Here is a 17492-nt window from a genome sequence, read left to right as displayed (position 1 = left end):
TCTTGACTCCATACACTAAATTGAGCAGGAGTTAAAACTGTTCGCATTAGGAGATTCCAATCCCAGGGGGTCATTTCAAAGCATTGTCCTAAACCTTCCACAATCCCTTTTGTAAAGGAACATTGTAAACCATTTTCTATCATGCTTTTCCGAAGTTCCTTAAAAGCTTGAAAGCCAAGGCCATCGTGACGGGGCGGTCCTGATCCCCGAATGACAGGATAAGCAGAATATTTTGATGCTCTGTGGTTAAGTACATACACATTAAGGATTGTTATGTTTTCTTGGAGAATTGACCCCTTTATCATTATGTAATGCCCCTCTTTATAATCTTCTTTGCTCTGAAGTCTGTTTTGTCTGAAATTAATATAGTTACTCCAGCTTTCTTTTGATTAGTGTTAGCATGGTATACTTTTCTCCATTTTTCTTCCTTTTAGTCTATATGTGTTTATTTTTAAAGTGCTTTTCTTGAAGATAACATATAGTTTTTGTCCTGTTTATCTAGTGCTGCTATGACAGAAATTCCACAAGTGGGTGGCTTTAAGAAACAGAAATTTATTTTCTTGCAGTCTAGGAGGTTAGAAGTCTGAATTCAAGGTGCCAGCTCCAGGGGAAAGTTTTCTCTCTCTGTCAGCTCTGGAGGAAGGTCCTTGTCAGCAGTCTTCCCTGGTTGAGATACTTCTCATATCAGGAACCCTGGGTCCAAAGGACACGCTGTTCTTCTGGCTCTTGTTTCTTGGTGGTATGAGGTCCCCCTGTCTCTCTGATCGCTTCTCTCTTTTGTAACAAAAGAGATTGACTTGAGACACAACCTAACCTTGTAGATTGAGTCCTGCCTCATTAACATAACTACTGCTAATTCCACCTCATCAACATCATAGAGATAGGATTTACAAGACACAGGAAAATCATATCAGATGACAGAATGGCAGACAGTCACACAATACTGGAAATCATGGCCTCATCAAATTGACACATATTTTGGGGGGACACAGTTCAATCCATGACAGTTGGGTCTTGTTTTCTTATCCACTCTGTCAGTCTTTGTCTTTTAATTGGTATATTTAAAACATTCACATATAAAGTGATTATTGATATAGTTGGATTAATATCTACCATGTTTGTAATTGTTCTCTGTTACCTTTGTTTCTTTTTTATCTTTCCCTCTGTCATGGATTGAATTGTGTTCCCCCAAAAATGTATGTATCAATTTGGCTGGGCCAATATTCCCAGAATTGTGTGGTTGGCCTCCATTTTGTGATTGTAATTTTAGATTAAAGAGGATTAGGGTGGGATTGTAACACCACCCTTACCCAGGTCACATCCCTGATCCAATGTAAAGGGAGTTTCCCGAGGGTGTGGCCTGCACCACGTTTTACCTTATGAGAGATAAAAGGAAAGGGAAGCAAGCAAAGAAGGGGGGACCTCATACCACCAAGAAAGAAGCACTGGGAGCAGAGCGCATCCTTTGGACCCGAGGTTCCTGTGCAGAGAAGCTTCTAGTCCAGGGGAAGACTGATGACAACTACGGCCTTCCTCCAGAGCCGACAGAGAGAGAAAGCCTTCCCTGGCGCTGACACCCTGAATTTGGACTTCTAGCCTACTAGACTGTGAGAAAATAAATTTCTATTGGTTAAAGCCATCCACTTGTGTATTCCTGTTAGAGCAGCACTAGATAACTAAGACACCTCTTTTTTGCCTTTTCTGTTTTTGATAGATCATTTTATGTAATTCCATTTTTATAGTATATCCTTTATAATTCTTTTTAAAAAATTTTAGTGGTTACACTAGAGTTTACAATATACATTTACATCTAATCTCATTTCAGTTTCAAAGACCATTACACAACTTCATGGGTAGTGCAGGTACCTTGTAACAGAGTATACCCAATTCCTTCCTCCTGTCCCTTAGAACATTGCTGTAATTCATTTCACTTATATATAAACTATAAACACCCACTATATTGTTGCTGTTATACTGTAAAGACATTTAATGTACTAGATCAACTAAGAATAAGAAAATAAAATATTTTATATTAGCTTCATTTATTCCTTTTCTAATGCTCTTTCTTTATATAGATCCAAGTATCTGACCTATATTATTTTCATTCTCTCTGAAGAGTTTCTTTTTAACATTTCTTGCGAGGCAGGTCTACTGGCAAAAAATTGCTTCAATTTTTATTTGTCTGAGAAAATCTTTATTTTTGCTTCACTTTTGAAGAAGAATGTCTCCAAATACAAAATGCTAGGTTGGTTTTTTGTTATTACTTGTTTTTTTTTCTTTTCACCCACGTAGTAACACTTCCAATATTACAACGCAGTCCCTTCTTGCTTGCGTGGTTTCTGAAGAGAAGTCCAGTGTAATTTTTATCTATGTTCTTCTGTGGGAGGAAGATGTTTTATTCTCTAGCTTCTTTCAAGATTTTCTCCATTGTCTTTTATTTTTCTGTCTTTTGAGTATGCCTAGTTATAGACATTTGGGTATTTACCCTTCTTGATGTTCTCTGAGCTTCCTGGATCTGTGGTTTGGTGTCTGCCAACAATTCTGGAAAATTTTCAGCCAGTATTTCTTCTGCTTTGTTCTTTCTTATTCTTCTGGTAGTCCTTTTATATGTTTGTTATATATTTTGTAATTATCCCCGGTTTTTGGATATTCTGTTCTGGTTTTTTCATTCTTTTTATTTTTTACCACTTCAGAATAGGAAGTATCTCTTGACATATCTTCAAGCTCTGAGTCTTTCCTTGGCTGTGTCCTATTCACTGATGAGCCCATCAAAGGCATTTTTCATTCCAGTTTTAGTGTTTAGAGTTTCCATCTCTCTGCTTACATCACTCATCTCTTTTTTCATGTTAAATTGACTTTTTCCATTAGGCCTTTGGCATATTAATCATAATTATTTTAGATTCCTGGTCTGATAATTCCAAAATCTCTGCCGTATCTCTGTTTGGTCCTAATACTCACTTTATCTCTTCAAGCTGATTTTTTTTTTCTTTTAGCATGCATTGTAATTTTTTGTTGAAAGCTGGATGTGATGTATCAGGTAATAGGAACTGAGGTCAATAATACTTTAGTGTGAATTTTATGTTTATCTGACTAGATGTTAGGCTGTATTTAATGTATGTTGTAGGTATCAGAGGCTTCAGTTGTCCTCTAGTGTCATTGTTTTTGTCTCCTCTCTGGTCCTTGGGTTTGCCAAGAAGCTCCTTTTTAGATAGTGTCTGTGTCTTGCAGCTCTTTCAGTTGTAATCCACTGTTACTATACTGGAGCCCTGTTGATGTGGTTGGTAGTAAGGTATTGGGGAGGTGAAGCATTCTATAATCTTATCATAAAATTTCACTCTCTTTTAGTGCATCAGAGTACCTTGGCTGCAACCTTCAGAAGATTTTATTAGCCTTCCCCCTGCCCAGTGTGAGACATAGGAGCCTTGGTAGTGCAGTGGTTAAGTGCTTGGTTACTAACCAAAAGGTCAGCAATTCAAACCCACCAGCCGCTCCATGGGACAAAGATGTAGTGGTCTTCTCTGTAAAGATTACAGCCTTGGAAGCCCTATGGGGCAGTTTTACTCTGTCCTACAGGGTCGCTATGAGTTGGAATCTACTCGATGGCTATGGGTAATGTGAGATAGAGGGGGCTCAAGCTGCCCATTTGCTGTTCCTCTAGGTCAGATAAGACTCTGCCAAAGTAGTTTTCCCTGAGAATGGGCCCTACTAGGGAGAACAGAATACTCTGGGCACATTTCAAAGTGATTACTTTTACCCTTCCATGCTCATAGAGGGGATTGTCTTTTTTAAAAATAATATTTTATTGTGTTTTTGGGAAAAGTTTACACAGAAAATTAAGTTGCCATTTAACAATTTAGGTTTAGGTCACCCCATGAGGGAAAGAACCATGACTAGCTGAGGTGCTTGCTGAGGGCAAAGGGAATACAGAATGCGTGGTAGAAGAAAGTAGTTCTAAACACCGGCTACAACCACATGACCAGTTATAGAAATGAGGACTGTAGTTGTTATGAATATTTTTTCCTTATATGTGTGCATCAAAAATTTTTGTTTTTTTCACTTATATAAGACGTAAGCAGGGCTAGTGCATTTTTCGGTTGTACACGTGTTAGTTGTATCATGTTAGGCGCAAGTATAACTTTATAATTGTCTTTATTTAGAGATGTGTATGAGTGTCAAGTTGACAAGGGGTGGACTGTGATGGTTAAGGCTGTGTGTCAACTTGGCTGAGCCAAGTGATTTGGCATTTATGATGTAGTTTGGTACCTATGTAATGAGGTAATCACCTCCATGATGAGATATGTTATGAGCAGCCAGTCAGTTGAAAGGGATTTTCCTTGGAGGTGTGGCCTGAATCCAAAATAGGTGGACTTGCTGACAAAGCTTGTTGGCTTTTGCTTGCTCTGGATCCTGCAGCTGACTCCTGTTCATCTGACCTCTGGTTCTTGGGACTTGAACTAGCAGCTTACCTGCCGATCTTGGGATTCATCAGCCTGTGCAGCCTGCGAGCAAGAGGCCTGCTGTCTAACCTGCTGATCTTGAGTTCACCAGCCCTTATAGCTATGTGAATCAGGAGAAGCCTCCAGCCTGACCCATGGACTTGGGACTTTCCAACCTCTATAACCACAAGAGCCATTTCCTTGATGTAAATCTCTCAATATATATATACTTATATGCTTCATGGAGCCCTGGTGGCACAGTGGTTAAGAGCTCAGCTGCCAACCACAAGGCCAGCAGTTTGAATCCACTAGCGGCTCCCTGGAAACCCCATGGGGCAGTTCTGTTCTGTCCTATAGGGTCACTATGAGTTGGAATCTACAACTAGTTCTTCTGGTCTCAGGGTACATGAGGCTGTGGTTCATGTAGACTGTTAGTCCTGTAGACTAGTTTCTTTTTTGAGTCTTTGGTTTCCTTTTTCTTTTGCTCCAGATGAGTAGAGACCAATAGTTGTTTCTTAGGTGGCCAATCGCAAGCTTTTAAGACCCCAGGTGCTACTCACCAAACTAGGATGTAGAACATAAACTTTATGAACTACATTATGCTGCTTGACCGAGTTATCTCATGAGACTATGGTCTTAGGCCTTCACACCCAGAAAACCAATCCTGCGAGGTGTTTGGTTATGTCTAAGAAATATCCATATCTGTGCCGACATGTGCTTTATTACATGTATGACTATATATGCAGCACATACATACATGTACCTACAGATACACCTATACATGCACACATCTATACACACATATATCTACCTATACACATATATGCATACATACCTACTTATGTAACCACAGACATATTTTTTATTGTTTTTGCTGTTGTTGCAAAATGTATGTTACAGCATTTACCAAAAACGTCCCTTATTCTTGTGTAGTTTTTAGTGACATCATTTACCTTGTTCAAGTGTGCATACTTCACCCACATTTGGTATTGCCTTTCCCATCACCAAAAATAACAAGTTCTACTATCTAGAGAGTAGTTCCCCCTCCCTCCACTTCCCATCCCTGGTAACCAGCAGTGATTGTTGATTTCTGTATACCTATTCTTGTCGTTTTATAAAAGTGGAGTCATACAATATTTGTCCTTTTGTGATTGACTTACTTCACTTAGCATAATGCCCTCCAGATTCATCCATGTTATAAGATGTTTTGAGAATTCATCAATTTTCTTTATGGCTGCATAGTAGTCCATTGTGTGTATGTACCACATTTTGTTTATCCATTCATCTGTTGGCATGAGGGGATTTTCTACAGCCTTCATCATGAGAACCTGTTCAGGCTCCTGGAGATAAAACTCATGAATGTGGGGGCTCCTCTAAGACTGGGCCCCCAGGTTTTTCTTTATCTCTCAAGCAAGTCTACACTCAGCCTCCAGCAATTAGTAATTACTAATTAAGTGTCCCTACCAGTTGCTGGCTCCAGTGATGGTTTCTGTTCTCAGTAAGCTGTGATTATCTGTACATGTGTGTTTCTCCAGTTTTCAGGGCAGCAGTTTGCCCCATGACTTCAATTCTCTGGTCAATCTAAGCAGAGTTGTTGATTTTCATTTATTCAGCTTTTGTCTTGTTGTGACAGTGGGAGTGAGGACTGCCAAGCTTTTTTGCACGTTAGAGTGAAAATGGAAGTCTCCCAGTCTATTTCAACAAGCCCTACAGGTAATTAATTCTTATTCATGCCAAGGCCTGAGAACTATTGGTAACTTGCCTGATAATGAGAATTACCTTGGTTCTTTGTTCAGCATACATATTCTAGGGCCTGTTTCCTGGAAACTGAGAAAATCTAGACTGGGCACAGGATCGTGTATATTTAACAAGCATTGTAGATGATTCTTACCATCAGGCAAATTCTGGAAAACTGGATTTAGCGTGGTTCTTAAACTATGTTGTTGTGTGCCCTCAAGTCAATTCCGACTCATAGCTACGCTATATAACAGAGTAGAATTACCCCCTAGGGTTTCCTAGGCTGTAAATCTTTATGGGAGCAGATTGCCAGTCTTTTCTCCCATGGAGCCATTAGTGGATTTGAAGCACCAATCTTTCGTTGGAATCCGAGCGTTTAACTAGTGCACCACCAGGGCTCCTTTCTACTATAGCCTGTGTAAAAAACACCTGGAAAGCTGCTGCTGCTGCTGGTCTCCTTGTCCTCAGGTCACACTTTGAGTAGCACTGTTGTAGAGAACGATCAGCTAAAAGTGGAAAAAAGTAAAAGTGGTACAGATAATGATACAAATGTCAGTTCAAAAGCAAATAATTGGCAACTCAGTGTATTTAAAAAAAGACCATTAGGAAATTGATGGAGCCTAAAGACTATAAGAAAAGAAAGTATCCTTTTACAGAGCATATTATTAACTTTAATCTTACCTGGAACCTAAGCCAAGCTTTGGCAGAGTAGTTTGGGACTGTTTTCAGTAATGAACATTTGCATACAAGTCTTTGTGTGGATGTGTATTTTCCTTTTTCTTGGGTAGATACCTAGGAATTGAATTCCTGGGTCATATGATAAGTATGTGTTAACTTTTAAAGATAGTACCGAACTATTGTAGAAAGTGGTTGCCTTAGAGCTCTCTAGAGAAACAGAACAGTAAAACATATAACAGAGAGAGACAGATTTTTTGAGGAATTGGCTCACACAATTGTGAGGACTGGCAAGTCCAAAACCCATAGGTTAGGTGATAGGCTGGAAATTCCAGTAGTCTTGTTCCCAAATTGGTAGATCAGGGATTGGGAGAGAGAACGAAATTCTGGCAGGATGTCTACCTATAGTCTGGCAACAGAATCCTTCCTCCTCTGGAAACCTCAAGTTTTGCTCTTAAGGCCTTCCTTCAAGTCACTGGTTGAGGTCCAACGAAACAACTAGGTACCATAGCCTAGCCAAGCTGACACAAAATTAACCATTACAATGGTTATATAATTTTACATTCCCAACTGCAATGCATAAAGAGATCAGTTTCTCCACATCTTTGTCAATACTTGGTTTTGTCAATCCTTTTGATTTTAGCCATCCTGGTGGCTTTAGGGTCGCTATGAGTCGGAATCAACTCGATGGCAATGGATTTGGTTTTTTTTTTTAGTGGGTATGTAGTTGTTTAATTCACATTTCCCTAATGACAATGATGTTGAACATCTTGTCAAATACTTATTTGCCATTCATACATCTTCTGTGTTAAAAGGTCTATTAAAATCTTTTGTCCATTTTTTTACAGTTTAAAATTTTTATTGTAGTAAAATAGATATATAAAATATATCAAAACATTGCCATTTTAATCTCTTTTAATTATACAATTCAGTGATACAATTCACTATGTTGTACAACCATCTCCACTATTTCCAAAACTTTTTCATCATTGCAAATAGAAACTCAGTACACTTTCAGCAATAACTCACCATTCTCCCCTCCCCCAGACTATGGTAACCACTAGTAAACTTTTATATCTATGCATTTGCCTATTATAGATATTTCATATAAGTGGGATCATACACTATTTGTCCTTTTTTGTCTGACTTACTTTACTCAGTATAGTGTTTTCAGGGTTCATCCATGTCATAGGATGTATCAGAATTTCATTTCTTCTTATAAATTAATAAATATTCCATTATAAGAATGTACCACATTGCCTTTATCCAGTCATCTGTTGATGCTGTCTGTTTTTAAATGGGTTATTTTTCTTGTTTTATTGGTTTTTAGAGTTATTAGTATATTCTGGATATAAGTCCTTTAATAGATATATGTTTTGCATATATTTTCTCCCAGTGTGGCTTTCCTTTTCATTTTTTTAATTGCAACTTTTGAACATGAAAGGTTTTAATTTGGATGAAATCTAGTCATTTTTCCCTTATATTTTATGCTTTTTGTGTCATATCTAAGAACTCTGTCTAACCCAAGATCACAAAGATTTTCTCCCTATATTTTTTCTAGAAGTTTTATAATTTTAGCTCTCACATTTAGGTCTATGATCCATTTTGAGTTCATTTTTATCAATATTGCAAGGTAAGGGTTGAAGGAATTTTTTTTGTTTTTGCCTATGGATGAAAATCTAAAGTGTTCAGGCTCAGTTTGTTGAAAAGGCTATCCTTTACCATTGAATTACCTTCATTGGCACCTTTGTAAAAATTCCTTTGACCATATATGTGAACATCTATTTCTGGACTGTCTAGTCTCTTCATTGATTATATGCCTGTCTTTTCACCAGTCCCACACTGTCTTGATTACTATAGCTCTATCATAAGGATTAAAACCAGGTAGTGTAAGTCCTCTAGCTTGGTTCCTCTTTTTCAAAATTCCTTTGGCTATTCTAGGTCTTTTGCGTTTCTGTATAAATTTTAGAGTCAGATTTTCAATTGCTACAAAAAAGCATCTTGAGATTTTGATTGAGATTTGTATTGAATCTATAGAACTGCATTAAGCAATACCGTAGCCACTAGCCACGTGTGGCAATTTAAATTAATTAATATTAAAAATTTAGTCCCTCGGTTGCACTAGACTCATTTCAAGTGCTTACTAGCCACATGTCACTTTGACTACTGTATTATACAGTATTGATACAGACCATTTAAATCATTGCAGAATATTCTATTGTACGGTGTTGCTATAGAAAAAAATGGGGTAAATTATCTGTCTTAGTTATCTAGTGCTGCTGTAGTAATACTACAAGTGGAGAGGATTAACAAACAAATTTATTTTCTCACAGTTTAGGAAGCTAAAAGTCAGAATTCAGGGTGCCAGCTCTAGGGGAAGGCTTCTCTCTTTGTCGGCTCTGGGGGAAGTTCATTGTCTCTTCAGCCTCTGTGTCCTGGTTCCATGGAGATCTCCATGTGTCATGGCATCTATCTTTCCCCATCTTGGTTTGCTTAATCTGCTCTTTTTATATTTTGTAAGGGATTGACTCAAGAGCACCCTACACTAATCCTGCCTCATTAACATAAAAAAGACAACGTATTCCCAAATGGGATTATAACCAGAGGCATAGAGGTTAGGATTTACAACACATATTTTTCAAGGACATAGTTCAGTCCATAACATTATCATTTTAACAAAATTGAATTTTTCCATCAATGAACATTGCATATCTCTTCTTTAATTTCTCTCAACAGTGTTTTTGTAGTTTTCAGTAGACAGTATATGGATGTATTTGTTAAATTGATTCCTGAGTATTTTATTGTTTTTGATGCTGCTGTGAATGGAATTTTTTTTTTTAAATCTTGCTGATAATTCATTGCTAGATATAGAAATACAATTGATTACTGCATGTCGATCCTGTATCCTGCAACATTACTAAACTTGCTTTAGTTTTAGTTTGCTAGATTTTGTTGGATTTTCTTCATATAGTATCATGTTGTTCATGAATACAGACAGATTTACTTTTTATTTTCTGACCTGTATGATGTTGCTTTCTTTTTCTTGGCTGATTGCATTGACTAAGACCTTTCATACAATGGTTAATAGAAGTGATAAGAACAGATATCCTTGCCTTGTTCCTGATCTTAGATGGAAAGCATTCAGTCTTTCTATTCAGTAAGATGTTTTTTGTAGATGCCCGTTATCAAGTTTAGGACTTTCCGTTTTATTCCTAGTTTGCTGAAAGTTTTATCATGAATGAAGATTTGATTTTGTTAAATGTTCTTTCTGCCTCTGTTGAGATTGTCATGTGGCTTTTCTCCTTTATTTTACTAATATGGTATATTACATTAATTTTCAGAAGTTAAGCCAAACTTGTATTCCTAGGATAAAACTCACTTGGTTATCTTGTTATGAGCTGCTGGATTCAGTTTGCCAATATTTTGGTAAGGATTTTGAGACTATATTCATTAAGGATATTGGTCTGTATTTTTCTTATGTTATCTTTGTCTGGCTTTGTTATCAACATAATATTGGCCTGATAAAATTGAGAAGGAAAGTTTTCCCTTCTCCTTTGTTTTTTGAAAGTCTTTATATAGAATTAATATTATCCTTTTCTTAAATATATGATAGAAATTCACCAATGAAGCTATCATTGAACTTAGACTTTTCTTTGTGTAAAGATTCTAAATTATTAAATCCATTTCTTTATTTGATATAGATCTATTTAGATTTTCTGTTTCTTCTGGGATCAATTTTCATAGTTTATCTCTTTCTAAGAATTTGCCTATTTTACCTAAGTCATCAAATTTGTTGGCTTAAAGTTGTTCATAATATTTTCTTATGCTCCTTTTAATTTCTTTAGGGTCTGTCTCTTTCATTCCTGATTTTGGAGTATTTTGTCTTCTCTGATTTTTTCTTAATTTGTCTAGATAAAGATGTATCAATTTGTTGCTGTTTTCAAAGCACCAGTTGTTGGTTTCATTTATTTCTCTATTGACTTTTGTTTCTTATTTCATTTATTTTCACTCTGGTCTTTATCATTTTTTCTTAATACTTATTTTTGTGTTTGATTTGCCTTTCTTTTTCTAATTCCTGTAAGTAACTTTGATCATTAATTTTAAACATTTAATCCTTTATGGATAAGCTTTTAAAGCAATAAATTGTCTTCTAAGCACTTGTTCAGCTACATTTCACAAATTTTGATGTTTTGTTTTCATTTTCATTCAGTTCAATTCAAGATGTTTCCTAATTCACCTTATGATTTCTTCTTTGATCCATGAGTTATGTAGAAATGTGTTGTTTACTTTGCATATATTTGAGGATTTCTCATATTTATTTTTTATTTCTAATTAAATTATGTCATCACAAGAAAACACACTTTGTATGATTTATCTGTTTTAATTTTATTAAGACTTTCTTTATGGCCTGGCATATAGTCTATCCTGGTGAATATTCCATGTGCAAAGAAAAAAATGTACTCTGCTATTTTTGAGTAAAGCATTCAATATATGTTAAGTCAAGTTGATAGAGTTGTTCAGGTCTTCTGTATCATTACTGTTTTCTGTTTACTTGTTTTATCAATTACTAAGAAATACTGAAATCTTTAATCATAATTCTTTATTCTTATTTCAATTCTGCCAGTTTTTGCTTCAAGCATTCTGGTCTCTGTTTTAGGTGCACATACATTTATAATTTTTACATTTTCTTAAATGTATTAGCCTATTATATTGCCTTATAAAACATACCTCTTTTATTTAGTAATATTCCATGCCTAAAATCTATTTTATCTGATATTAATATAGTCAATCTAGTTCTCTTATGATTAATATTTATATGGTATAACTTTTTCAACCGACTTTTGTTTTTCTTATAGTCCCTTTCTGGTAGACTACTTGTAGTTGACTACGTATAGTCTTGCTTTTTTTAATCCAGTCTGACAATGTCTGCCTTTGATTGGAGAGTTTAGTCCATTCATATTTAAAGTAATTATTGATATAGTTGGATTTAGTTAGGGCTTTCATTTTGATATTTATTTCTGTATGTCTTTTTTTCTTTTGGTCCCTGTTTTTCCTTTACGTCCTCTTTTATGTTCAACAAATCATGATTATTATACCATTTTTCTGTGTGTGTGTATGTGTTTGTACTAGAGATTACAATATGGAACTTTAACTTACCACAATTTACTTCAAGTTAGTACTGATTTAAATCCAGTAAAACAGCAGTTTTGCACCCGTATAGCTCTATTTTCTCCCCACTATCAAGAACTGTAAAAGGGGTCCTGGTTAAGCACTTGGCTGCTAACCGAAAGGTTACTGGTTCGAATCCACCAGCCACTCCATGGGAGAAAGATATGGTAGTCTGCTTCCATAAAGATTACAGCCTAGGAAACCCTATGGAGCAATTCTACTATGTCCTATAGGGTCACCATAAGTCAAAATCGACTTGAAGGCAATGGAGATCAAGAACTGTGAAGAGAAGATTTTACCCTACTTGAGAACTAGCAAGTTAGCCTGCCACAGTTTAAAGTATTCTGACAGAAGACATGAGGGGACTGGGTCAGAGACAAAGGACAGTTTATTACCCAATAACAGTAGCCACAGCATCAATTTGCACTGAGTCCTCAAGCCCAATTCCCACAGAGTGACACAGGACCAAAAATAGAATACTCTTCACTAGAGTTGCATTCATAAATTGTTTCAACAGGATACTGGAATATTCTGAAAAATGGAAGTTTGGTGGTCAATTAAGTTTGCAAAATTCTAAAACTGTACCTACCTCTTATATGTCCTCAGTGTACATTAGCATATTAATATCTTTAAGAAGTTTTACAGTAAAGAAAGCTATTTAATTTTCTTTGAAGTTTCCCCAAATTATTTGACCACAGAATCTTCTTTTCTTTTACATATCATAACAACCTACAGAACTAGTGTTACATGTTACTCATTTTGCCAGACACTGGTCTAGCAAACAATAGAAATGATTTATAGTCAACTTATTTTAAAACCATCATTAAGAAATATGATGAAATATCAAGTAAAATATGTGTCATCTGTCCCAACCTCTTTGAAACCATTTAGTGTTCTTCTATTCCTTAAATGAGTAACATATGCAATATGTTTATCTGTATACTCTGTTTCCATTTATAGGGGATGTGATCAACCTTGGTGACAGACAGCTGACTGTTATGCATATGCCTGGACACTCCAGAGGCAGTATTTGCTTACATGACAAAGACCGAAAGATTCTCTTCAGTGGAGACGTCCTGTATGATGGATCACTGATTGACTGGCTCCCATACAGCAGGATAAGTGACTATGTTGGAACCTGTGAACGGCTGATAGAATTAGTGGACAGAGGTCTGGTAGAGAAGGTGCTTCCTGGGCACTTCAATACCTTTGGAGCTGAGAGGCTTTTTCGATTGGCTTCCAACTATATTTCAAAAGCCGGTATGTGTCACAAAGTCTCTACTTTTGCCATGAGATCCCTTGCAAGTTTAGCCCTTCGTGTAACAAATTCTAGGTCCTCACCATAGTATGTATTGATACTCTGTTATGACTGATTCTATACTAATCCATTATTTTGTGCTGTTTAAAATGATTAACAGTGAGCATTTCAAGAAGTGCTTTTATAATACTACTGTATATTAGAGAAAAAATTGAAAATGAATAAGCCAAAAAAGGAAATTCTTTGTTTAAAGTTTTCTTTCTTTATTACTAAAATAAGCTTATAATTTGCCAAACTTGTCACCTTTTAATGTTTTCCCTAGAAACTACATAGAAATATATGGGGAAGCAACGTGGTATTTTGCAGGAAGAGAAAGAACTATCCTTGCTTTCCATTTGTCTTAATTTTATTTCCTAGATGACCTATAAAAAAAAGGCATATATTGAAAAAGAGTTTTATGTTTGTATTCCAAACTTGATTTTTTCAGTATATAATTTAAAGATTAAAGGTTCTTGGATTTAAAATACATCTGAACTCAATACAAACATATAAACTAGCATTTAGAAGGACAGCTAAAATATTCCATTTTTATGGGCCTGAATTTTTTATGCCTCATTTCATTTATTTATTCTTTATGTAATTATAGCATACATTACATGTTGTGTCATTTTATGAAAAGTACAATTTTTGTTTTATTGCAAAGCTTTAAATATGAACTGCAGAAGTGCTTCAGTAAAAAGCTACTATATATATTGTTGTTTGTTATTATGCAGTGTAGTATTTTCAGTCATAAAAGTGAAATTTAAATGTCTGTAATCTAACTAAAATTGTAAGATTTCTCAAAAGGACACTGTCAGGCAAACTTGAAAATATACACATTGAGAATAATTTTTTATTATATCCTATTTTAGTATTAACAGCTATTCTGAACAAAATTTTTCTTGTTAAATAGCAACTTCAGTATATGTGTCATATTTGATAGTATCAAAACAACTATAGCAACCTACAGTATTTTGATACAACCCGTTCTTTTAGTTAACATGACATGCATATGTACCACAGAAGGCTTTTCAAATTAATTACAAAATGTGCATTAGATGTTGACAGACTGAATTGCCTTTTTTATCCTGATCCACAACACTTATTTCTTGTTCAGTATTCTTTGTGTGGAATGAAAAGAAGTCTACATTTGTAAAGTCATAGGAAAGGTTATACCACTATTTAGTAAAATGTTTTGGTTTGGTGCTCTTAACAATAATTTATTAAAATCCTTTTGGAATATTTCATAAAGGTTTTTTAAACTTTTTTTTCCACTGCCTTTTTATTATTGACATGCCTAAAACCACACCGATACAGTTTTAGAAGTCAGTTTTTTTAATAATTAAGAGATTCCAGCAATTTTGATTTCTGAAGAATTGAAATTTTTTTCTACCCTACAGCCACTCAGGTTTTTTAGTTTTGTATTCATTCAGTACACACACACGCACACCACATACATATATATACACACAGAGTCATACACATATATGCACAGCACTGTGCTAAACACTGTGGAAGGTTAAAAAGTAAAATAGACTACATTTTAGCTGGAGGTTGAAGGCAAACATAAAACATGAGTAATAGTAATATATAGAAGTTGAAGTTAATGTCAAGTATACATGAATGTAAGGGATATAAATGGAGGGCTTCGAAGGTTGAGAGGAAAAGGTTCCTAGAGGAGGGGTTTTTTGGAAGGTTGATTTGTTAGTGGTCGGGGTAGGAAACAAAAAGAGCTGAGAATATGGATGTAAATAAGCATTGCTGTCTAGAGTAGACTATTCCTGTGACAGTTGAATTTCCAGGAACCCCGTATCTTCCAAGCACCATGTATTTAGCATGAAAAAGATGGGGTTGTGATTGTGTATATAAATCATCCTTAATGAGAGATGAGCTGTACTGCCACATACCACCAAATGAGCCTTGACTTAGAATCAGAAAGGAGGCCATGATTTGCTTAAGTGCAGAATATCATGGGAGTTTCTCTATGATGGTCATTCAAGGCAGTAGATCTCTTTCAACTGATGATGCAACATCAAGAATATAGTTTTGGTTCAGGGCAACTACAATCACTTAATAAGCCTTAAATATAGCCATTATTTTTATATCAGTAGCACAAAAGAAAACCAAAAGTCCTTAATCATTGACCATTTTATCATACTATAGGACTTTTTTTTTTAAATTAGGGTATAGTAGGCACTAAGTTTCATTAGGAAATATTTAAGCCTGCTGAAGGATTTCCTTATTTACTAAAAGTGCAATTCTTCAAAACACATTGATTTTATATTTTAATTTCCTGATTTTTTTTTTTACCTTTTCAAATCGTACCATAACATAAGACTGATATTTTGCTATGCTTCAAAATGAATAAATTGGGGAAAGAATCTATCATTCATTGAGTGCACATGCTAGGCATTTTTAATGTGCATTGTTTGATCCTGGCCCCAGCCAGATATATAATTGACAAAGCTGACACAACTTTGGGCACGAAGCTGGTATTTGAACACAGGTTTGTCTGCCTCCCGAACTGTGGTTTTTCTGTTATATCTGCACAATAGCATAAAATTGGCAAAGTGTATTTTTACTTTCCAAGATGCCACATGTGCCAAGAATAAATCACATGTTAAAACATATATAATAGCATATTTTAAAAAGTGTTTAAAAAATATATTTTCACCCTGACAGTGACCCTTTTTATAATATATGATTTGGGGGAATATTAACATGTAAGTATAATTCAAAGTTGTCAAAATGTAAGACATTTAGAAATAATTATTTGTATTGTTAGTATTAAATCTTTGGAAATTCTTCTTCCTTATTTGATGTTTCTTTTAAACTGGAAAGTCTAAAACAAACAAAAACTTTGTGTGTTATCCTGATAGAGTTGAATAAATGTTAATGTATATTTGTTCTTATGTGGATAGTAATATGAATGAAACACGCACAAATTGTCCTTCTATAATTTTCTGGTAACTGTAAGTAAACATTTGTGTAATAAATATTAAAGTGGACATTTTATTTGAGTCTATAATTTTTTTTTAATAAAGTTAGCAAATTTCCATTCAATTTCTTACAACATTTGCTGTATGAAGTACAGTTTTGAAAAGCTTGTGATAAATAAGATGTCAAATCAATGGAAAGAATAGAAGATCCTGAAACAGAAAAATACCCATATAAGCCTTTAGTATTTAATAAATATGGCATTTCAAACCAACGAGTAAAAGATGAGGTATGCAGTAAATGTTCCAGTTGTTAATATGGGAAGAAAAAAGGTCCCTGCCATCATAAAAAATAAATTCCAAATGGATTTAAGACCTAAGTTTGAAAAACAAAACCACACATGTATTAGAAGAAAATTTAAGTGATCATTTTTAAGACCTTAAGATAGGACGATCTGCAAAAAAAAGAAACAAAAAGCAAAAGTACATCAAAATTTAAAATGTCTGTACAACTAGATGCCATAAAAATGTTTATAAAACAGAGGTTAGAAAAAAAAAAATTCACAACTTATGTAACAGAAAAAAAATTTTAGCAAATACAAAGAACATCTATAAGTTGTTTAGAAAAATGTAAACTTCCTATTAGTCAAATGGGTAAATTATATGAACACATTCATAGAAAAGGAAACACAAACAGCCAGTAAACATATAAAATAAGGCTGAGCCTCACTAGTAATTAGGGAAATACAAATTAAAATAATGAGATAGTTTACACTAACCTGACTGGGAAATTTTGAGAATAGAGCTTGGCAAGGGTACGTGGTAATGGATATTTTCATGCTGTGCTGCTAGGAATGTAAAGTGGTCCAGGCATTTTGGGGGGCAGTTTTGAAGTGTGATTTGGTACATTCTGACTTTGGGTTAAGAATAACAGGTTGGGCACATCTCTACTCCTTTCTGAAACTTAAAATGAAAGGGGAAGAGGTTTTTTTTTAAAATGCATAAACTCTATAAGAAGAATGGTAAAAGAGACGACAGCATTGTATTTGGGAATGCTGAAAAGCTGATGGATAAATGAAAACTGAGCTGGTATATCTAAGAAAGCTGAAAACTAGGCCAAAAATGGAGAAAGCCAAGAAGGAATCTTTTTACAGCTTAAAAACCCTTAATAGGCTCAGGAATTGACACTATCAGGTGTCTCTAAGAGTGTGGTAAAGGTCTTTTTGATTCACATTCTGTTTG

The 17492-nt window shown here is 35.0% G+C and overlaps 1 protein-coding gene across 1 annotated transcript in view; it reads left to right on the top strand.

Annotated features, from left to right (window-relative positions):
- The window catches only part of MBLAC2 (metallo-beta-lactamase domain containing 2), a 47726-nt gene extending 31389 nt beyond the window's left edge, over window positions 1-16337 (top strand). The window contains exon 2 of the mRNA XM_004375021.2: window positions 12978-16337. Within this exon, the coding sequence (XP_004375078.1) occupies window positions 12978-13363 (386 nt within the window). The 3' untranslated portion in view covers window positions 13364-16337. The remainder of the gene's footprint in view (window positions 1-12977) is intronic.
- The last annotated feature ends 1155 nt before the right edge of the window (window positions 16338-17492 follow it).

This window comes from Trichechus manatus, unplaced genomic scaffold, assembly GCF_000243295.1.
Source record: "Trichechus manatus latirostris isolate Lorelei unplaced genomic scaffold, TriManLat1.0 scaffold00032, whole genome shotgun sequence".
Classification (NCBI taxonomy): Eukaryota; Metazoa; Chordata; class Mammalia; order Sirenia; family Trichechidae; genus Trichechus; species Trichechus manatus.
The sequence above is the reverse complement of the archived record's forward strand: the minus strand, read 5'-3'. Positions and strand labels throughout refer to the sequence as shown.